Genomic DNA, 20,570 nt, shown 5'->3' on the forward strand with positions numbered 1-20,570 from the left:
CAGGTGGTCATCAACCCCAATTTTGAAGTAGCAGAGAGCGACTTCACCAACAATGCAATGAAATGTAACTGCAAATACGACGGGCACCGCATCTGGGTGCACAACTGCCACATTGGTATTTGGTGGGAAGAGGAGCCCAGAGAGACTGGGGGATGGGAGGGAAAGACCTTCATTCTCGTCTGCCTAAGTTGGTTCTGTGTCTTTCCACCCACCTCTGGATCTCCCAGCCTCTCCACTTCCACCCACCCTTCCCCACAATGGGTCTGTTTCCTCACCTAAACTGCCCATTCACCTTGCAGGCGATGCCTTCAGTGAAGAGGCCAACCGGAGGTTTGAGCGCTACCCTGGCCAGACCAGCAACCAGATCGTCTAAGGTGCTGCCACCCTCCTCCACAAACCACCACTGGCCCCTAAGGGTGGGGGTCTGAGGCTGCCATTACCTCAGGAGCTTACCAAGGAACCCCTGATGTCAGCAGGCCAGCCGCACTCATCCAGTGTGTGCTACGGATGTGGACTGTCAAGCCGAGGTTATCGCCCTCCTTCCTAGGCCAGCTGCCGGATCTGTGGCCAAGCGTGGGGAGTTTTTGCTCCCAGGCCCAGCACTGAGCCAAGCACAAGACAAAGAGCAGCACCTGATTAACTGCCCAGAACAACAGACAGCAGCAGCTGGTTTTCTTGAATAGGGAGGTCAGAATGGTCAGCTCCAGTATCTCCCCTCAGCTGAGAGGGGATACAGCTTTACCTCTAGCCTTTTTGTGGGGGAAAAGATCAGTACCCCCCCTTATTTTTGACTATAACATGATGCTAGGTATAATTTTATTTTATATAAAAAGCATTTTTATGATTCCTCAGAGCCCAGGGATTGGTGCTGGTGGTTGGAGGGACCTGCCCCCCACTGGTTCATTTAATCCTCTGTCCAGGTACCCTCAGAGCCTAGGCCAGGAAAGCAAGGTGGAAATCAGAGCAGGAGCCTCATACTTCTGCTGACCTACTCATTCTGTGACTTCAGGGGTCACATATAAGGTTAATGTTTCCGGTCCCCGCCGGATGCGCACTGCCAGCTGGGATTGGGTTCGAACAGCTTCATAAATATCTTCAGCGTTTTGTACCAGCTGCTCCCCAATGGCCAAGATCACATCACCCGGCCGTAGACCAGCCCTATGGTGAAAGACGGACAGAGAGAGAAAGGAGGGAATAGACAGCCCAGTTCAAGGGCACATGCACACCTCACCCATCCCCACCTCACAAAGCAGTCTCTCCCTCACCGGTGTGCAGGGGAGTCCAGGATGACTTTATGGATGAGCACACCATGCTGAACATCAGGAAAGCTTGGTTCTCGAAGCTGTAGTTCAGCAAGGATGCTGAAAGGACAGAGATCACTCTGTTAACCACACCAAGGCACTCTCCCCATCTTGCGTTCACCTCAAATCTCGCATCAGCACACTGACAACTGCATGGACAAGGGCATGCACTAGATACTCTGGATACAAAGGCAACTGGCTTTCTGCCTTCTGGAAGTTAGGAAGTGGGACATGTATATAAAAGGTAACTAATTCCAAGTGATACATAGTATTAAGACAATAACACTACTGTCATTTTAGAATTCTAAGAGCAACTTTAAAGAAAGAGTAGAACTTAAACTGAGCCTAAAAGAATGGTTCTGGTATTTAACTATATAAAGCAAGAACAACATAAATAAAACCATGGGAGTAGGAAATCAGGTTGGCTGGAACAGCATATATTCATGTAAGAAGCCAGATCTGGAAGGTTAAATTGGATACAAACAGAAAATGGCCCCTAAATACCAGGTTAATGGATTGAAGTTTTTAAATCAAAGCAGTAACAGGATGCAATCAATCTGGTAGCAGGCGTACAAGATGAATTGGAGTGAGAAAGTCAAGATCATGAGAGAGAACAGCTCTTCTGATAGCTCCAAGTATGAGGCAACTTATCTTAGATAAAGATAAAATTGAGAACAAAGCTCAACAGAAGTGCCAGTTGCCCACAACTGAATACACTGGTGGTCCTACAGGTCACTAGCCCTAAAGCTCATACCTGGGAGTCAGGGTCAGCATCATCACCCCAATGTAGCGGCGCTGGGACCCACTGATTCCAAACCAGGAATCTGTGATAGAGAGACAAATGAGCCTCACCCAGCTACCTCCTTCCTTCCCCAACCCTTTCCTCCCAATAGACAGCCCCCCAGCAAAGCCCAGTGAATGGCCCTCCCACCACTTAAAAGGAATCTCCCCCATCCCCCCCGGCCAAGCCAGGCTCACTCTTCTTTTCCCCACGATGCAGAAACTCTCGAAGGCGATCAGAAGGGATGGCAAAAGAGATTCCAGCTGTGACCTTCATGGTATTTACTCCAATCACCTCCCCATCCTGCAGGGATAGAGCCCACTCACTGTTCCCTAGCCCAGACACATAGTAGGAGATGGGACTACCTGAACAAGAGTAGCTTGGAGTACTGGGGAGGTGGGGAGACCTGCTTGGATTCTGGGAGATAGCCAACAGGAGAATGCTCAGAAGCTTGACCAAACATCATTGAATTAGGGGAAGCACAGCCCTTCTCACACCGACCTGGGGCAGGGATTCTTGGAAAGAAGGATGTCCCACTCACCAGGTTAACCAGAGGACCTCCAGAGTTTCCAAACTGCAGGACAAGGAGAAAATATGGAAGAGATCCAGGGACTCTATGTCTGGGGGCATGACCAGGATGTAGGCACTTTCTCCAAATTCTCTCCTTTCCCAGCCCAACCTGAGTGGCCACATATGTGCAGCCCAACCTCTGTATATAGGCTCATCCACCATCTATCACAGTTGGTGCCTGCACCCCACAGCCTCTCCCCCAACCCCCAACCTAGTTTGTCATTTCTCTTATGTCAGAACGCACATCAATAGCTGCATCAGTCTGGATGTATTCCACATTGGTTTGGGGGAGGCCCAGGTCTCTGGCTGGACGCTGAGCAGAGCTGACAATGCCAGAAGTGATCGTATTCTGCAGTGCAAAGGGACTTCCCATGGCAACAACAAACTCCCCTTGCCGGACATCGGCTGAGCGTCCCAGGGGTAGTGTGGGGAGAGGCTCCTGAGGGGAGAATGGGTACAAGAGAACTGTCACCTGGAGATGTGAGCAAATTCACAGACCCAACCAGACCCAGCCTGCCCAGACCCCCCACCTTGGTCTGAATCCTCAGCGTGGCAATGTCTGCCACGGGATCCACAGCTGTGACCATGGCCTCATACGTGTCACCGCTAAGCAGCCTCACACGGACCCGGCGCCGATCAGCCACCACATGAGCGTTGGTTACGATGAGCCCGTCGGCAGCCACCACGAATCCTGAGCCATTCGAGATAGGGACTTCGCGGCCCGAGAAAGGGTGCCTGGGATGGGGGAAAGCAAGGATTTAAGGAGGCTCAGACCCCTGCTCGCCCGCCCTCCAGCCCGCGGTTTGGGTGCCTTCTGCTCTTCCCCACCGTTTACCGGCCCAAAGATCTCGATATAAACCACAGCAGGTGCTGTCTTCTCCACCACGTCTGCGATGAAGTTGTACTGCTCCGGGAGAGGGTGGGCGGCGAGCCAAGGACCGAGGCGAGGACCGCTGGGGGACCCCGACCCCCGCCCCACAATAACAATAGTACTGCCCCCCAGCGCCCAGCGCCACCGCCAGCCATACGCGCGGACGGGTTCCAGGGGTCCCTGAGACCTCCCGGGTCCTGGATCTGGGGCCCCTGCAGTCAGCCGTGCTCGGGAATCCCAAGTCCCCGACGTCAGACACGTCCGTGGTTCAGGGACCCCCACAGACAACCGGGCCAGGAGACTGGGGGTCCCATAAGTCACTCGGGCCCGAGGGTCAGGAGTTCCTGACGTCAGCAAGGCCCGAAGGTCAGGGGTCAACAGGGGTCCCTTCCCCCAGCGAACCCCCCCCAAAGCCCGCCATCCCCGGAGGTTCCAGCCTGCACCCCGCCCCGCCCTCAGTGCAGCCATCAGCTCCGCCTCGGCTGCCTCCTCGCCCGCCCTACACAGAGGCGGCGCCCTGGACGCGAGCTAGCGGACCCAGGGACGCGGGGCACGCCGGTACCTGAAGTCCTCCAGAAGTGCACGCCGGGACCCAGGATTCCGGGAGGCCGACTCCGCCCCCGCCCCGCGAATGCCGGGAGTTGTGGTCCCCCGCGGGGACGCGAGTTATGAGGTGGCCCAAGGCCCCGCGAGGCATGCTGGGACGCTAGCCCTTCCGGGGCGCCTCAAGACCTCGGGTGCCGGCACCCTGGGCGGATGCCCGAAGACTCCGCCTTCCCAGGAGCCCCTGCGGCGGGGCGCGAAGATGGCGGCAGCGGCCGGACAGCTATAAAGCGGCAGCAATGGATCCTTCCCCGGCGCTGGGGCCGGAGCGGCTCTTTGACTCGCACCGGTAAGAGCCCTGGTGGAAAGAGGCCGGCTCCCGCGTCCACGCGGGCTTCGGCGCCCGATCACCCCGCCTTTCGCCCCCAGGCTCCCGGGTGACGGCTTCCTGCTCCTCGCGCTGCTGCTCTACGCTCCAGTCGGGTTCTGCCTCCTCGTCTTGCGCCTCTTTCTTGGGATCCACGTCTTCCTGGTCAGCTGCGCTCTACCAGACAGTGTCCTTCGCAGGTAACAAACCGGGGGTTCGGGGAGGGTCTGGGCTGGGCCCGGCCCGAGGCCGTGAAGTCACCATTGCCTGCGCCCCCAGGTTCGTGGTGCGGACCATGTGTGCGGTGCTGGGGCTCGTGGCCCGGCAGGAGGACTCCGGACTCCGGGATCACCGCGTCAGGGTCCTCATTTCCAACCACGTGACACCTTTCGACCATAACATAGTCAACTTGCTCACCAGCTGTAGCACCGTGAGTGGGGGGCGAAGCCGAGAGCTCCACGGGGCGGTTCCCTGGGGCCCAGCTCGAGGCTCCCCTTTGCCCGCCCGCGTTTCCCTTGGGGACCACGAAATACCGAGCCTCACCCCTAATCCCGCTTCTTTACCCCATATGTCAGTGTTTCTCACTTTCCAATGTTCTTTTCTTGCTTTCTCTCTTCTCGATTCCCAGCCTCTACTCAATAGTCCCCCAAGTTTTGTGTGCTGGTCTCGGGGCTTCATGGAGATGGATGGGCGGGGGGAGTTGGTGGAGTCACTCAAGAGATTCTGTGCTTCCACGAGGCTTCCTCCCACCCCTCTGCTGCTATTCCCTGAGGAAGAGGCCACCAATGGCCGGGAGGGCTCCTGCGCTTCAGGTGGGTGAGCACAGGTATGGGTCTCCAGCTGGGTAGGTGGTCAGGCTGGGGGCCCTTGAGTTTTCAGTTTTCAGCCCTACCTCTTCGTCCTAGTTGATTTCTGTTCACTTTTAGTTCTTTTCTCCTGTATCTCTTTATTCCTCATTTATCTACTTGTACAGTTTGACAGTTTTCTGTTCTGAGTCAGGTGCTGACCGGCTGGCTAGAATCCCCATCGTACTCTCTCTTCCATCTTCCAGTTCCTGGCCATTTTCTATTCAGGATGTGGTACAACCTCTTACCCTGCGAGTCCAGAGACCCCTAGTCTCTGTGGTGAGTGTGTGTTGGACAGGGACTCTCTGGGGCTTGGAGGGTAAGTTTCCCACTCCTGGCCCAGGCTTAGAACTCACTTCATGCCCTCTCTCCAGACGGTGTCCGATGCCTCCTGGGTCTCAGAACTGCTGTGGTCACTTTTCGTCCCTTTCACAGTATATCAAGTAAGGTATTAATTGTCTTCACTTTTTGGTGGCTGGGAGAAGCTCACCTCAAGGTCAGGGAGGTTGCCTCTTCCCTGTCTATTTGCAGATCGTTTAGTATCAAGGTTCTATCACAGAGGCAATACAAAGCGTTTACTATCTGCCCACCCTGATCACAACTGTTACGTGAAAAGACATATCAAAGGGGGAAAGGGTGACAGCCTCTACCAAGAAGCACACAACATGGTCCTGGATTTTTTTTTGCAGGTGGCTGCCCCCTGTTCATCGCCAGCTGGGGAGGGGAATGAGGAGTTTTGCCCTCCGTGTACAACAGGTGGTAGGGTACACAGGCAGGGTGGAGGTGGGGTTTTTCCTTAAGGGTAGGAGGAGGAAGTCTTGAGACCTTGACAGTGTCAACCTTCCAATTCTCCCTAGCTGGTGGCCAAAGGATTGGGCCAGACAGGGACACGACTCACTCCAGCAGACAAAGCAGAGCACATGAAACGACAGAGACACCCCAGATTGCGCCCTCAGTCAGGTATGTGGTTTCTGTACACAAAGTTGTTTGGGTTTTCTCAGCTTCTTGTGATTCCCTTCCTATTCCTGTGCTCGTCAGCCTCTCCTTCCTCCCAGTTCTCCACTCACCATGTTTCGGATTTCTTTTTTGCAGCCCAGTCTTCTTTCCCTCCCTCCCCTGGCCCTTCTCCTGGTGTGCGGCTGGCAGCTCTGGCTCAGAGAGTCAAGGAGGTTTTACCCCATGTGCCACTGGGCGTCATCCAGAGAGACCTGGGTATGGGAAAGGGTAGCCTCGCACAGGAGACAGGTGCAGAGAGGAAAAGTGGGTGGTGAGGGGAGAAAGTGAGCAGGGAAACAGACTCCCTTCTTCTCTCTTCCCTTCTCCCCAGCCAGAACTGGCTGTGTAGACTTGACCATCACTAATCTGCTTGAGGGAGCTGTAGCGTTCATGCCGGAAGATATCACTGAAGGGACCCAGTCCCTTCCCACAGCCTCCGCTCCCAAGGTGAGACCCAGGAAATGGTTAGGTCCAGGACTAGGGCTGGGATGGGCAGTCTACATACTCCCTATCGAAGTCTCTTTTTTGATCCTGAGACCCTAGCACAGTGCCTCTCTTGCAAAGTAGGCATTCAATGCGTGTTTAATGATGATGACTTCGCAAGCCCTCTGACATTGTGATCACCTCAGTTCCCCAGCTCTGGCCCGGTGACCCCTCAGCCCACAGCCCTCACATTTGCCAAGTCCTCCTGGGCCCGGCAGGAGAGCCTACAGGAGCGCAAGCAGGCACTCTATGAATATGCGAGAAGGTGAGGGGCTTAGAGGACAGTGGGTAGGAAGGGGCAGGTTGGAGAAGAGAGCTAATTATAGGGCTAATGTGGGAAAGCCCACACAATGTCTTCTTCCTATGTCTCGCAGGAGATTCACAGAGAGACAGGCCCAGGAGGCTGACTGAGCACAGGATGGCACCCAGAGCCGCAGGACGGAGACTGGGGGCAGCCCTCACCCAACTTACAACTGGCTGGAAGGGTGGGTGGTAAAAAGGGAGGGATGGGGCTCCCCCCAAAATCACATTAAATTCAGGGTTTTCACTCAAGGTCTCTGTTGCCTCTCTGGGGCTCAAAAGCCCACTGAGCAGGTTCTTTTTCCCTTGGTTGGGGGGAACGGGTGAGAGCCTCCTTGTGGGTTTGTGAGAAGTGGTTGAAATCACCCCTTCGTGTCAAGAAATGAGTGATACTATGGAAGTGTAACTGAATTGAAGACCAGCAGCAACTGGACCCTAGCTTGGGTGTTCGGCCCCACTTTGTGAAGAGACAGCTGCAAAACTACAAGTCCCAAGATGCCTTTCACTAACAAGCACAATGTACACTGTCTGTAGAGTACACATGCTCAGTGTGGGGTCTGGAACCTGTTTTCCATAGGCTTCTGACTAATTAAATAAGGTGGAGCAAATCGCCCCACCCCAAAACCAGGCTTAAGGATTCCTGTTTAAGCCGAGCCCCAGGGTGGAGCCGGAATTTACCTTTGTACTTCACTCTCGTCTGGGTTGGTGGTGACTGGCTGGGTGGGTCTGGAACTGGCTGCCACCGTGACACGTCTCAGAGCTGCAAGCAGGTTTGAATCCAGGATCCTTGTGGCCCTGCTCCCCCGTTCCTACCCCTTTCCTCCTCCTGTTCTTTATCTCTTTATCCTTTTCCCCTCAGGACCTTCCCACAGGTTACCATAATTCCTGGTGCCCTGGAGGCCCCCTGTGTTAGTCACAGGGTTTTTACTACCTGACTGACAGGTTAATAGTCCGCTTTGATAGTCCCTCACTGTCAGACTCAAGTCTCCACTGTTTCCTGGCAGGCAAGAAATGCTGGGAAGGATGGACCCCAGCGCATTACTGCTTGAGGATACAGGTTAGGGATCAAGGGTGGGAAGTTGGTGTAAGTCATTTTAATACGAGGCCTTAATCACTGCCCTGCCTTCTGTAGGTACTGCCAGTCAGCTACCATGGCCTCTCAGCGTCTTGGGCTGGCAGAAGAGTCTGACCCAAACCCCAGGGAGTCTGAGTTGGCTGTGAACCCCTTTGACGGGCTTCCCTTCTCTTCCCGCTACTACGAGCTGCTTGAGCAGCGCCGAGCCTTGCCCATCTGGGCTGCTCGGTTTATCTTCTTGGAGCAGTTGGAGAGTAGCCCCAGTGGAGTGGTGCTGGTGTCTGGAGAGCCTGGCTCTGGCAAGAGCACCCAGGTGGGGGGAGACTCTGGGAGTAGACAAAGGGAGGGACTAGAGAACTGGTCCTTCCACCGGCAAGGTGGGGATTGGGCTCCGTGGAGTTTGAGGGGAGTGGTCAAAGGGAGACCGGGTTAGACTGGCCCCTGGGGGGCTGGTGAAGGACCAGGGGACTCCCCAAATTAGAATGGCCACAGTCCCCCTGCACTTCTGACTGAATCCTACATCTCACTGACTGGTTGTCCTTTCCTATTCCTACCCCAGATCCCTCAGTGGTGTGCAGAGTTTGCACTGGCCAGGGGGTTCCAGGAAGGCCAAGTAACTGTCACTCAGCCCCACCCTCTGGCAGCCCTGAGCCTGGCCATGCGGGTTGCCGATGAGATGGACATAACCCTGGGTCATGAGGTTGGATACAGCATTCCCCAGGAGGACTGCACTGGGCCAGACACCCTGCTCAGGTGAGGCCTCTTGCAGGCCTGACCCAAATCTGATTTCCCTCCCCTAGTAGAAACAAGCCCAGTCCTCTGACATCTCACCAACCCTCCCTCAGCCCATGTCACCCTTTAGATCATGCACGACACAATGCTGAATTAAGCCCCTAACCCCAGTCAGGGACCTTAGATATTCAAACTCACCATCATCATGAGCCTCATTTGCCCAGCTGGAGTACAGCTTGTGAAAAAAACCATCATCAGTGAGGTTGTGGGTCTCCATACACGTTCTCGGCGTCTTTTTTCTGACCTTACTATCAAAAATCTAGGCCTCCCAGGAAGACGTTCCCCTGGACTTCTGGAGTTGTTCAGTGTCCACACTGACTCCTCTGCCCACTGCCATGTCAACAGGTTTTGCTGGGACAGGCTGCTTCTACAGGAGGTGGCCTCAACCCGGGGCACGGGAGCCTGGGGCGTGCTGGTGCTGGATGAGGCCCAGGAGCGGTCAGTGGCCTCGGATTTGCTCCAGGGCCTACTGCGAAATGCCAGGCTGGGAAACCTTCCAGGGGACTCAAGAGTGGTTGTGGTTACTGACCCTGCCCTTGAACCTAAGCTCCAAGCCTTCTGGGGCCATCCTCCTACTGTGCATGTACCCAGAGGGCCTGGCGTGTGTCCCACACCTGTATACAGGGACACTGTCCCTACCGATCGAGTGGAAGCTGCCTGCCAAGCTGTGCTTGAATTGTGTACGAAGGAGGCTCCAGGAGATGTGCTAGTGTACCTGCCCAGTGAGGAGGTAAAAATGGGCTGCAGAAGGTTCTTGTGTATGCTGCCTTCCTTCCCTGGGGGAGTTGGAGCAATGCTTGTTAGGGACATTGAAGTTGTAACATTTACTATGTTGGAGTCCTTAGGACAAACTCAAGGATTTGGGGGTAAAGAGGTCTACCGCCCCTTTTTTGACTCCATCTAACACAGAGACTGTGGCTCAGTGAATTCCTGAAATTATAACAACTTTATGAGTATGTGCATTTTTTTCAGAGTGAAAAACCATAGCTTTCATCAGTTTTTCAAAGGGGTTTGTCACCAAAAAGGTGAGAACTGCCTTAATGCCCCACCCCTCTCTTCAGGAAATTTTGCTGTGCTGTGAATCCTTGTCCAGGGAGGTGGAGCCCTTGGCTCTCAGAGGTCCTCCACCACGGGTGCTGCCCCTTCACCCAGGACATGGCCCAGCTGTTCAGGCTGCATATGAGGACATGGACTTGGGTGCCCGAAGGATCGTGGTCACTCACTGGCTGGCTGACTTCTCCTTCTCCCTCCCTTCCATCCGACATGTCATTGATTCAGGACTGGAGCTTCGAAGTGTGAGTGAGAGAGATGAGGGGATGTGGGGGCTAAAGACAGAAGTGGCCCGCTCTGATCTGTCTTGGCCTTGGTTGTGGGGGGCGCGGCGACAGGTGTACAATCCTCAGATCCGAGCAGAATCCCAAGTGTTGAGACCAATCAGCAAGTGTCAGGCAGAAGCAAGAAGACTGCGGGCAAGAGGGATCCCACCAGGTAAGAGCCTTTGCCCTTAACTGTGATCAAACATGAAAAGAGTCCCCACACGCAAACCCTGAGAAATCTACAGAGGCCTTCTTTCCCAGATCTTTCTCCCCTCAGGGTCCTGCCTCTGCCTGTATCCTAAGTCCTTCCTAGAACTAGAGGCGCCCCCGCTGCCTGCACCCAGGATATGTGAGGAGAATCTGAGCCCCCTGGTGTTACTTCTAAAGAGGAGACAGATTGCAGAGCCTGGGAGTGTCACTTCCTGGACCGGCCTGGTGAGCACCCCCCCCCCCCCCCCCCCCCCCCCCCCCCCCCCCCGCCCAAGGCCTGCTGTCTGACCTCCAGGCTCTGAGACTCCCGGCCCTATCAGCTTTCTTCCTTCACCAGCTCCAGAAGCACTGATGCAGGCCCTGGAAGACTTGGACTACCTGGCAGCCCTGGATGATGATGGGAACCTGTCAGACCTGGGAGTCATCCTATCAGAGTTCCCCCTGCCCCCTGAGCTGGCCAAAGCCCTGCTGGCCTCCTGCGAGTTTGACTGTGTGGATGAGATGCTCACCCTCGCCGCCATGCTCACTGGTATAAATCACTTCTCGCTCTGGCTCTTGCAGCCACTTCAGTCCTTCCCAGCCCTTTCTGGTGTTCTGGTACTCCCAAGACCAGCTCTTTCCCCTCTGCTCCCCTTACAGTGCCCCCAAAACCAGCCCTAACCACTTAGCCCTCTCCTGTCTCTTTAGCCTTTTCCCAGTGCTGGTCCTTGCCCCCAACATGTGTAAATCTCTGCTGTTATTACTAAAGCTCCACGCCCCTCTCCATCCACCCTCTACTCCCCTGCAGCTATGCAGAATCACCTCTGCCCCAGTCAGCCTGGTGTGTTCCCGCCCACTTCATCCCAGCCTCAGGCCCACAACAACACTGACAAATCTCTCAGCTCAGCGGTGACCACCACCTCACCCCCCACCACCCCCCCCTCCCGCCAAGGCTGAACCCACTGAATACTTCTGAGTCCTTATTCCTTACGACCTTCTGATTCTGACACTTGAAAATGCAACCTCTCCTGCCTTGAAACTGCCCGCTCCCTGAGCCTCTGTGACTTGCTCCTCCAGGTTTTCATCCTACCTCTCTGGCTGTTCGGCCGTTCCCTTCATCTCTTCCCTGGCTCTTTGTCCTCCGCTCATCCACTGTAAATTGGACCTCAGAGTTCCATCCTTGCCCCCTTTTGCCTTCTCATTCCTTGAACTCTCTGAGCAAGTTCATGCACACCCATAGTCTGAAGTGCCATCTTTACACTTAAAATTTCCAAAACTTCTGGGGCACCTGGGTGGCTCAGTTGGTTAAGCGACTGCCTTCGGCTCAGGTCATGATCCTGGAGTCCCGGGATCGAGTCCCACATCGGGCTCCCTGCTCGGCAGGGAGTCTGCTTCTCCCTCTGACCCTCTTCCCTCTCGTGCTCTCTATCTCTCATTCTCCCTCTCTCAAATAAATAAATAAAATCTTAAAAAAAAAAAATTTCCAAAACTTCTATCTCCCTGCCAATACCATTCTTCTGAATCTTAGATTTATATATCAGATGCCTGATGGACATTTCTATCAGAATTGGCCACAGTACCCAGCCCAGATCCGAACTCAAGCACTTGCTTAAACTCTTCCCTCACCACCACCACAAAACCATGCCATCATCTCTGCAGCTCCACTACCATCATTCTAGACTAATCTTTCTCCAGGTTCTTTCAGTTTTATCTCCTAAATGTTTTTTTCTTAATTCATCTATTTGTCTCCATACGCACTATCAGTGCCAATGTTAGATCCTCACCACCACTCAGCGTGGATTCCTTTAGCCTCCTAACTTGTCAAATAAACTTCTTTAAACACTTGGACTCTCTTCCCTCAAAACTCTTCTTCAACAGCTATTCTCTATCTTCTGGACAGAACGTAAACTCATTGGCACAGCACATCCAGCCTCTCATGACCTGGCCCACACCTACCTCTCCAGCTTTATCTCCTGCCACTCTGCCACACATGCCATTCCCCTGACCCTTACTAGGTGCATGCAGGTCTCCAAACAGGCCATGCTACTAATTTCTGTGCTTTGTCATGCCCACAGTTCAGATTCTCTCTGCCCCCTCTCTACTGAGCTAATTCCGAACAAAACTTCAAATATTGGGGCGCCTGGGTGGGTCAGTTGGTTAAGCAACTGCCTTCAGCTCAGGTCATGATCCTGGAGTCCTGGGATCGAGCCCCGCATCGGGCTCCCTGCTCAGTGGGGAGCCTGCTTCTCCCTCTGCCTGCCACTCCCCCTGCGTTCTCTCTCTCTCTCTCTCTCTCTCTGACAAATAAATAAATAAAATCTTAAAAAAAAAAGCTTCAATATTGGTCCACACACCTGTTGTGCTGATCAAGTTTGCTTATCTGTCTCACCAGACTCTAAGCTACTTGAGGGCAGAGACTGTCTTTCGTTTATCTTCAATGTCTAATAAAGCGCAAAGCACCTAAAAAGCTATCAAGGTCTTTTGAATAAACTTCCCAGAGTGACACTTCCTGCCTTTTCACCCTTCCTTCTGTACTGCTATCCTTTCTCATTCCCCAGAACGACCTTCCTCTCTTCTCCTCCAGCTGCTCCCGGGTTCACCCATCCTCCACTCTCTGCAGAGGAATCTGCCTTGCGTCGGGCCCTGGAACATATGGATGGTGATCACAGTTCTCTGATCCAGGTGTATGAAGCCTTTATACAGAGTGAGTAGCCCACTCTGCATCTGGTATTTTCCAAAGGGGGGAAGTGGTATGCAACCAGCCGGTAGATGTTTATGCCCAGGAGAAGGAGACCCTTTGGCCAAGGGCTGGCTTCTCTTGGGGGTCTCTTTGCAGCCAGAGCTGTGCCCTTTCCTCTTGTAGGTGGGGCAGACGAGGCTTGGTGCCAGGCCCGGGGGCTCAACTGGGCAGCACTGTGCCACGCCCAGAAACTTCGAGGTGAACTCCTAGAACTCATGCAACGAATTGAACTTCCCTTGTCCCAGCCAGCCTTTGGATCTGAGCAGAATCGCAGAGACCTTCAGAAAGCGCTGGTGTCAGGATACTTCCTTAAGGTTAGGGGAAAGAGTTGGGGTGAAGGTCATAAAAGGAATAGAAAGCAGAGGGACCAAAAATTGATATGCCATCTCTGAAACTGGAGTCCAGGTGACCATTCCAAGGATTTTTTAGAACCAGGAGAAACTTTTCCTTTGAGGTATTGGGGTGCAGGGGGCTATGGGAAATGCCATATGGTAGGGACTCTAACACCTAGAGATGATGCTCTACTTTTAATACTCTCACCACCCTTCCTAATTCTTTCTCAGCCTCCCCCTCCTTTTCTTTTTCCTACTGCCTTCCTCTTCTCCCTCACTTACTCCTTCACTATCTTTGCTTTTAAATGAGGTGGCCCGAGACACAGACGGGACTGGAAATTACCTGCTCCTGACACATAAGCATGTGGCCCAGCTTTCCCCATACTGCTGCTACCGAAGCCGCAGGTCTCCAGCCAGACCCCCGCCGTGGGTGCTTTACCACAATTTCTCCATTTCCAAAGACAACTGCCTTTCCATTGTTTCTGAGATTCAGCCACAGATGTGAGTTCACGGACACCCCTCTTACACTGCCCATTCCTCTTCTTGGGGCCAAAATTATGGCTGGGGAGTTAGAGGATATCCTCTTAAGGAGAAGAGGATTTCTTAGTGGGCTGTAGTGACATATGATTTGAGGGGATAGGGTTTGTGGAAGGAGTGGGAAGAAGTTTAAGAATCTGCATTATAAGGGAAGATACAGAAATCATCTAACTGTGACTCTCTCTGTCAGGCTGGTAGAGTTGGCCCCTCCATACTTCTTGAGTAACTTGCCTCCCAGTGAGAGCAGAGACCTCTTGAATCAGCTGAGAGAAGAAATGGCAGATTCTTCAATAGAGAGTGAATCTCCCCCTACCCAAGAGTTTGGAGATGCCTGTGTCCTGCAGTGACATGCCTAAGGAATGGAACTGAGCTCATCTGAAGGCATTAGGTCCTCTCTCAGGCTAGCACCAAGGTAGCCAGCCAAAGGTTAGGATCAAATGTAAATCCTGGAACCTGAGTCTCAAGAAATGGTGGACTGAGAATAGAGGAAATTGGGTAAGCCACAGTATACATAAGGTTGGACCCTTTCTTTAGCCTTCTTCTATTTATTGGAGAATGACTGATATGCCACCCAAGCCTCCAATTTATGCCAAACCTGTCTTTGTGTGCTTCACTTTGATCTATAAAAGTTCTTTCTCTATGGTGCCAAATTTGAGTTTGATTCTGCAGCAGCATATACAACATCCATGAATTAGAGGTGACACAATATCATCCAACTCCTCCAGCAATATCCTCTTGCCTGGTTCCCACCTGTAGTCAAGCCTTTCTGGTATGAATGACCTACAACCCAGAAAATGTGTAGTTTGACTACAATTGGTCTCTGACCCTGCCTGAAGCTCACTTCCCTTTATCTTGCTCTCACCTACAGGGGAGGAAGAATGAGAGTGCTATAAGAAATCAGACAAAATCTTCCCTTTTTCCCACATACAACTTAGATCCAGCTCCTTCTTAACCCTCAAGGCTATTGAAACCATCTCCAAACCCTCAACTTTCCACCAACAAGTTTCCCAGCAGCCCCTGGCCTACCAGCATGCTAAAGCTTTTCTAACAACTTCAGGGACATCATACTTTCCTTTTTTCCCAGCTGGGTACTCCTTTCCCTTTTCTTCCTTTAAATTATTAATTTTGATATCTTCCATCATCTTTCACATTGTAAATATGTTTGTAGAAATTGGTGGAAAGAAAGATTTAATCCTTAGAACTCTGCTTCTCTCCTCAGAGTGTCTTCCCTTGGAGAGTCTATCTGTTCTCATCATTCCATCTATCTCCACCTCTATGTGCATGTCACCCAACCTCCCCCAAAAGCACTTTTCCAGAATGTATTCTCTTTAGGTCTAGCATTCAGTTTTGCCTGTAGTTATCTTGCTCTAATCTTTCAGTTTCCCCTTCATTATCCCCAACACCGTTGATCTCCCAATCCTCTACATCTCCAACCCTGGAATTACCTTTGATTCTTCTTGGATATTCCTAGTTATTTGCCAAAATCTGCTCACCCTAACTCCACGGGGCCATTAATTTTATCCACTGCTTCTCCCTTTCCTCTCTCTGTCCCCACGGGAGACCAGAGCCAGATTAGTGTTCCTGGATTTTCTGTTTCATCGGATGTGTAAGTATCGTCTTGCCTGCCGCCCCGGTGCGTTGTGAGGCTCAAGGAGGACGGAGTCAGCAGGTTGAACACACATGACAACATGAGGTTCAAAGTCAGAAAGGTATCCTTAGCAATTATTTTACGGTTGAAGAATGAGATGCCTAGTGTGGATAACCCTCTGGTTCCTGTCACAGTCAGACTCTTGCCCTGCAGCCCCTCTTCCATTATTCTGCTGTCATTGGTGTCTTCCTTCCTTTGCACCTTTGATACAGACCCAGGTAGTGCGAGCTGCCGCCGCCCCATCCCAGCACCACCTTTAGCCTGTTCTGTGGGTCCAGAACCCCAGCTTCAACCCACCCTCCGAAGAATCCAAAGTCCTCAGGAGAGCAGCTCCCATTGGCCAGCCCGCCCCCTCCCCTCACCTCATTGGCTACCATACTGCAAGTCCCGCCTTCTTGGCTCCTCGGGTGCCAGCTGCCGTGCAACCGCAGTTAAGTGGGAAATGGCGGGAAAGGCCACGTCTAAACGCGCGGCGCAACCTCGAAACGCTAGCCTAGGAGCCCGCGGTGGCCGAGGAGCCCTCGACGATAGCCTCAAAGCCAGCTCCTCCTCACAGGCTCCGCTACCACGGAACCACGGCACCACGGGGTGGTCAGCCGCGCGCTCTGTGGCCCTGGGTCCGGCGCTCCGCACGGCGCCTCAGTCCGTGAAAGAGCACTCGGCCGGTCGGGCAGGCGTCGCTCACACCACCGAGGCGAGCCCGGACACGGAAGCCACCTTGTTGTCCTCGGCCCAAGGCTGCAGGTTCTGCAGCGCGAAGAGAGACGAGTTGTGCAGGCAGAGCGGGTCCGGGGGCAGCGGCGGCCGCAGAGGCCGTGGTAGGGCATCCTGCTGCAGGTGCAGGAGCAGCCGGCCCGCGCGGTGCCGCTCCGCCTCGCGCTCCTCCGCCGTCTGGCGCCTAGGCGAGCGGAGACGCGGGGTCAGCGAGGCCGGCGCTCGCCCACCCCGCGCCTCGTGGTCACCCGCGGAGCCCGCGGTTCTTCACCCGCCCCGCGCCGCACCGCCACTTGACGCCTCCCGCGAGCCCTCGCTCGCCCCAAGCCTCACCGCCACTTGGTGCGCCGGTTCTGGAACCAAGTCTTGACCTGGGCGTCGGTCATGCGCAGGGCCTTGGCCAGCGCTGCCCTCTCGGCCGAGGCCAAGTACTTCTGGCGCAGGAAGCGCCGCTCCAGCTCCAGCACCTGCGAGCGGGAGAAGGACGTGCGCGGCTTCTTCCGCTTCGGGGGGGTCCGGTTTTGGTAGGGGTGGCCTATGCGGCGCGTCCCGGAGAAGGGCGAGAGTGCAGCTACGGGGAGGAAGAAGGAACAGGGCAGGGTTTTCAGGGCGGCCCTTCCAGGTGCCCCCAAGCTCGGCCCCACACCAGCAAAGGCCTCCAGACAAGAAAGGGCCTCGGAAGAAATGGCCCTCCCCCTGGGGTGAGAAGGAGACGGCCCCCGGAACTTCACCCTGCCCTACCCGCAGTGTGGACAGTAGACTGCAAAGGAGGGCGCGGACATCGACGGCAGCTCCCTCCCCATTGCCTCTCTCAGCATCAGGACCAAGAGATACATGTTGGGGGAGGATCCCCTGGGATGATCCGGGCGGGGAGCGTACGGGGAACTTGAGTTGGAGCAGAAGGATCAAAGATGAGGAAAAGGGGTCAATGTGGGGCTGGACGCTGGAGGGTCGGGCAATCTCACCCGTGAGCCGGTCCTTGGCAAAGCGGCGGCCGCTGTCCATCCAAGGGAAGGTGAGTCCCGCTAGGCCCCCGGCTCCGCCCAAGCCAGAGGGTCCAGGCACTGCCGGCGCGCCTCCCGCGGGCGGCGGCACTGGCATTGGACGATGCGCCGGGACGCGGATCACGCCGCCTGGGCCCATGCCGGAGCTGCCAGGTAGCGGGGCCAGCGAACCCGCGGGACCGTAGCTTGAGGTTCCGTGAAATCCACCCGAGAATGCCGCACTCTCCCCATGGCCCTGGCCTGAGCGACCGGGGCCTAGGCCGCTCCCGGGGGGTTCCGGGCAGCTCAGGATCTGATCGATGCCAAAGCTGATTGGCTCGTGGTGCGGGAGGTTGTGCGAGGCCAGCACCGCCGGCTCCATGGGTCCGGGTCAAGGAGGACCACAGGAGGTTTGGCGGTTGGGGAGGGCGCCCCAGGCAACTCTGGGAGCCCTGTAGCGGAGGGTTCGGGGCGGCGGCCTCAGGGGCCCGCGGGGCTGGCCGCTGCGGGTCGCCGGGGCCCCCGGGACAGCTTCATCCCTGTGCACGGGGAGTAGCCGCGCCCGTGCCGGCCTCTGCCGGGCGTCGGCGCAGGGACTCGCATCCCGGGGGAGCGCGACCGGCGGGGGCCCCAGGAGCGCCCTTGCTGTCCCTGAGGCGCAGATGGACGCTGGGCTGCCGGGGCCTCTGCCCGAGTCCGGGGTGGAGAGGGTTGGCTGGCTGGGGATGGGGCAGTGACTGACAGATCAGCATTGGGTGGGTAGTGGGGGCTGGGGGTAGGGCAGGGGCGGGGCCGTACCCGTTAAAGGGAAAGAGACGCCTGTTTGCGCCAAACGCCCGGACGACTGGCGGGCGGGGTTGGTGGGGATAAGGGGGCGGGGGGGGGAGGTGGCAAGGGTGTTAGGAACCAGGCTCAGCACGGGAGGGGCCAGAGCATGGGCCGCTGCGCGCTGAGTCAGGCGAGAAGCGCACAGCAACTCCATCCTCGCCGGCCTCCGCCTTTGGGCTTCCTCGGCCTCACCGGCTTCCTCGCAGGTGCCTCCTCCCACAGCCCCCACTTTTCGCCTCGCGAAGGGTCCTGCCTGCCGACTCCCAGATTCGTTGTGGCCCCCGCCTAAGTGCCCTCGAAGACCAAATCTCGTTGTGGCTTCCTGGCTGCGATGGGAAGCGGTTGGGAACGGCGCCGGCGAGTTGGAGGCCCGGGAAGAGGACAGGTGTGGGAAGGGGGTGGCTGGGCGCGTCTGGTGGGCTAGGGCGGGGAGCAACCCCTCTGGGCCAGCGATCCTGGTGCACCTCCCGGCCTCTGCCATAGGGCCCCTACCTCCTTCCCGGAACGCCAGTAATTGATGCCCTGTGTTTCTTAGCATTTCGATTTTCTGAAATCGGTGTAAAGCGGACCCTTGGCTCAACTCGGGCTAAGTCAGGCGGATGAGAGCTTGGGGCTGGCGTTCCGCCCCCCACAGGGGACCACCAACGCGGGACTCTGCCCCTCCACTCTGCGCCTAGGAAGTCAATTCTCACACACTTCCCCCCCTCAAAGGCGAGAGGACAAAATCGCCACAGGCGACACGTGGGTCCTCACTGAAGCCTTCGGCGGTCTCAGCCGCCTCATTTCCCACAGACGCTTCACCCCACCCAACCCCAGAAACTGTGCCTGGAGTGTGTCACGGATGGGAGGTGGGGAAAGACTGAAGGCGCTCGGTGACCTTGTGACCTCTGGCCGGGGACCCAGGAGCTGGGAGTGTGTGAACTCTGCGTCCTTCCCGGGATGGGACCCGGGCCCGGCGGGCCCCTGCGCCTTAGACCCGCCCCCGCCGCCGCCCGGCCCGGTGCAGGCCGCCATAATCGGGTTAGCTGGGTCGGAATTACATTACCTTCCCCGGCCCGCCCCGGCCCCGGGGGGGCCCTGGCGCCTCCGAGCCGGTGAGACTGGGCGCAGGGAGGGGGGGTGTTGCTACCATTCCGAGGCGGGTGGGCACGGGTGAGCCGCTCGGCCTGCCTTGGACACGTGGTAGCCAAAGGACCCCACCCTGCTGTGTCAGCCCTAGCTCCTAGACCCCAGGCCACTCTGGTGCTCAGCTCCAGTCTGCCTGTTACCCGCGTAAGCCGAAATGCCTTCCAAGGCTGGTAGATGGGTCTCCCTGGGAGCACGGATCTTCCACTTGGTTCTCCAGGATCTCCTGGGAAAGACTGCCCCTCCTTTCTCCCCAGCAGATGGGCTGCAGCCCTGCACCAGAGGCAGGGTGAGGGGTCTTTTCTCTCCAGGGAACTGGGAACGATATTTGGGCATCTGGGCAGGAAAGATAAAGAACGGAGGGAATGGACTCTCCCCGCTAAAGCCACCAGGCCCTCCCTCAGTGTTCTCAGAAACCTCAGTCTGAAGGGGGGTGAACCATGGAGGAGGGAGGCAGTTGGCATCAATAATATGTGACATCCTCCCCCAAATTCTTGTCCACTTCCACTATCCAATTTCTCCAGCCCTTTCCCACCCTGCCAATAGCCCCTTCTGAAAGGGGAGCAGGGGGGCTCCTGCCTGTTTGGCAGCTGTGTTGTTATCTTGGTGGGTTGGTGGGACAGACAGACATTATCACCTCCCCTAGCCCCTCACAGAAGCCCAAGCACCCTTTCTCAGCAGTAGGGAGGTGGGGCTACTAGGGGGCATGAAACTTCTGCTGTTCAGGGAAAACCTCCAGAGACCACTTGAGCTGGATCCCCTGAATGAGAAAAGAGAGCCTAGGGAGACAGCAAAGTAAATAAAGACCCTGAAGGGGACTGGCCTACAGGTTAGGAATCTGTCGGTCCTTTTCCCCACTCTAGTGGGTGGGCCTCTGAGGAAAGTGTGGGCACTAGTGTGTCTTCAATCAGGCTGAATAAATCCTTCTTGAATGAATCAGTGAGGGAGGAAGACCTGTATACCTGCTGACTGTTCATCTGGCCTTTTGAGGTCAGCACAGATGGCACTGCCACCCAGAGATTGCCCAACTGATCCTTGGAGGAGAATGGTCACAAACCCAGTAATGTATACACATCTGGGGAATTACCAAAAAAGAAATGAGTGCCCTACTTCAAGAACAAAGGGTATCCGATTCTGTCAGCCAGAGTCCTAGAGATTCTTCCGCTTGTCTCCACCTCTCTGATCCCCTGATTCCCTGGAAAAGGTGGTTTCTGCTAGTTTATATCTAAGATGG

General features: G+C 55.5%; 5 protein-coding genes across 10 annotated transcripts in view; 3 read left to right on the forward strand and 2 right to left on the reverse strand.

The window, feature by feature from the left end:
* The window catches only part of LOXL3 (lysyl oxidase like 3), a 92,350-nt gene extending 91,696 nt beyond the window's left edge, over window positions 1-654 (forward strand). For 4 of the 6 annotated variants that reach the window (XM_027620491.2, XM_027620494.2, XM_027620495.2 and 1 more), the window contains 2 exons: window positions 4-115; window positions 300-581. In XM_027620491.2, coding sequence (XP_027476292.1) covers window positions 4-115; window positions 300-373 — 186 coding nt within the window. In that variant the 3' untranslated portion in view covers window positions 374-581. Of the gene's footprint in view, window positions 1-3; window positions 116-299 lie in introns of all 6 variants that reach the window. The other 2 variants (XM_027620490.2, XM_027620489.2) reach the window with 2 other exon arrangements.
* A 127-nt stretch (window positions 655-781) lies between these two features.
* Window positions 782-4,058, reverse strand: HTRA2 (HtrA serine peptidase 2). The gene is given in 11 exon segments (XM_035728736.1): window positions 782-1,158; window positions 1,266-1,361; window positions 2,056-2,125; window positions 2,280-2,385; window positions 2,624-2,656; window positions 2,897-3,091; window positions 3,183-3,393; window positions 3,495-3,561; window positions 3,564-3,647; window positions 3,650-3,724; window positions 3,727-4,058. Coding segments are annotated over 11 exon segments (1,368 nt in total). The 5' UTR covers window positions 3,992-4,058; the 3' UTR covers window positions 782-992.
* Window positions 4,059-4,235: 177 nt separating this feature from the next.
* Window positions 4,236-7,309, forward strand: AUP1 (AUP1 lipid droplet regulating VLDL assembly factor). The gene is given in 13 exon segments (XM_027620514.2): window positions 4,236-4,415; window positions 4,496-4,633; window positions 4,713-4,863; window positions 5,062-5,230; window positions 5,233-5,245; window positions 5,485-5,557; window positions 5,653-5,726; window positions 5,968-6,034; window positions 6,136-6,238; window positions 6,371-6,490; window positions 6,606-6,721; window positions 6,904-7,022; window positions 7,132-7,309. Coding segments are annotated over 13 exon segments (1,230 nt in total). The 5' UTR covers window positions 4,236-4,365; the 3' UTR covers window positions 7,169-7,309.
* Window positions 7,310-7,755: 446 nt separating this feature from the next.
* On the forward strand, window positions 7,756-14,688 carry DQX1 (DEAQ-box RNA dependent ATPase 1). The gene is given in 13 exon segments (XM_027622227.2): window positions 7,756-7,827; window positions 8,190-8,445; window positions 8,692-8,885; window positions 9,270-9,654; window positions 9,986-10,219; window positions 10,313-10,412; window positions 10,518-10,649; window positions 10,652-10,675; window positions 10,788-10,979; window positions 13,014-13,133; window positions 13,293-13,483; window positions 13,812-14,002; window positions 14,229-14,688. Coding segments are annotated over 12 exon segments (2,157 nt in total). The 5' UTR covers window positions 7,756-7,827; window positions 8,190-8,208; the 3' UTR covers window positions 14,386-14,688.
* Window positions 14,689-16,367: 1,679 nt separating this feature from the next.
* TLX2 (T cell leukemia homeobox 2) lies at window positions 16,368-17,765 on the reverse strand. The gene is made up of 3 exons (XM_027624186.1): window positions 17,366-17,765; window positions 16,734-16,971; window positions 16,368-16,584 (listed from the first exon to the last, which is right to left on the reverse strand). The coding sequence occupies exons 1-3, from the start codon at window positions 17,763-17,765 to the stop codon at window positions 16,368-16,370; spliced, it is 855 nt and encodes a 284-aa protein (XP_027479987.1).
* Window positions 17,766-20,570: the final 2,805 nt, after the last annotated feature.

Source organism: Zalophus californianus, chromosome 8 (assembly GCF_009762305.2).
Source record: "Zalophus californianus isolate mZalCal1 chromosome 8, mZalCal1.pri.v2, whole genome shotgun sequence".
Lineage (NCBI taxonomy): Eukaryota > Metazoa > Chordata > Mammalia > Carnivora > Otariidae > Zalophus > Zalophus californianus.

Coding starts and splice junctions, on each gene's coding strand:
- TLX2 (XM_027624186.1), bottom strand. CDS start 17,765: ATGGAGCCGGCGGTGCTGGCCTCGCACAACCTCCCGCACCACGAGCCA. Junction 16,972..17,365: donor TGCCAAGGACCGGCTCACGG/GTGAGATTGCCC, acceptor TCCTCCCCGTAG/CTGCACTCTCGCCCTTCTCC. Junction 16,585..16,733: donor AACCGGCGCACCAAGTGGCG/GTGAGGCTTGGG, acceptor CCGCTCGCCTAG/GCGCCAGACGGCGGAGGAGC.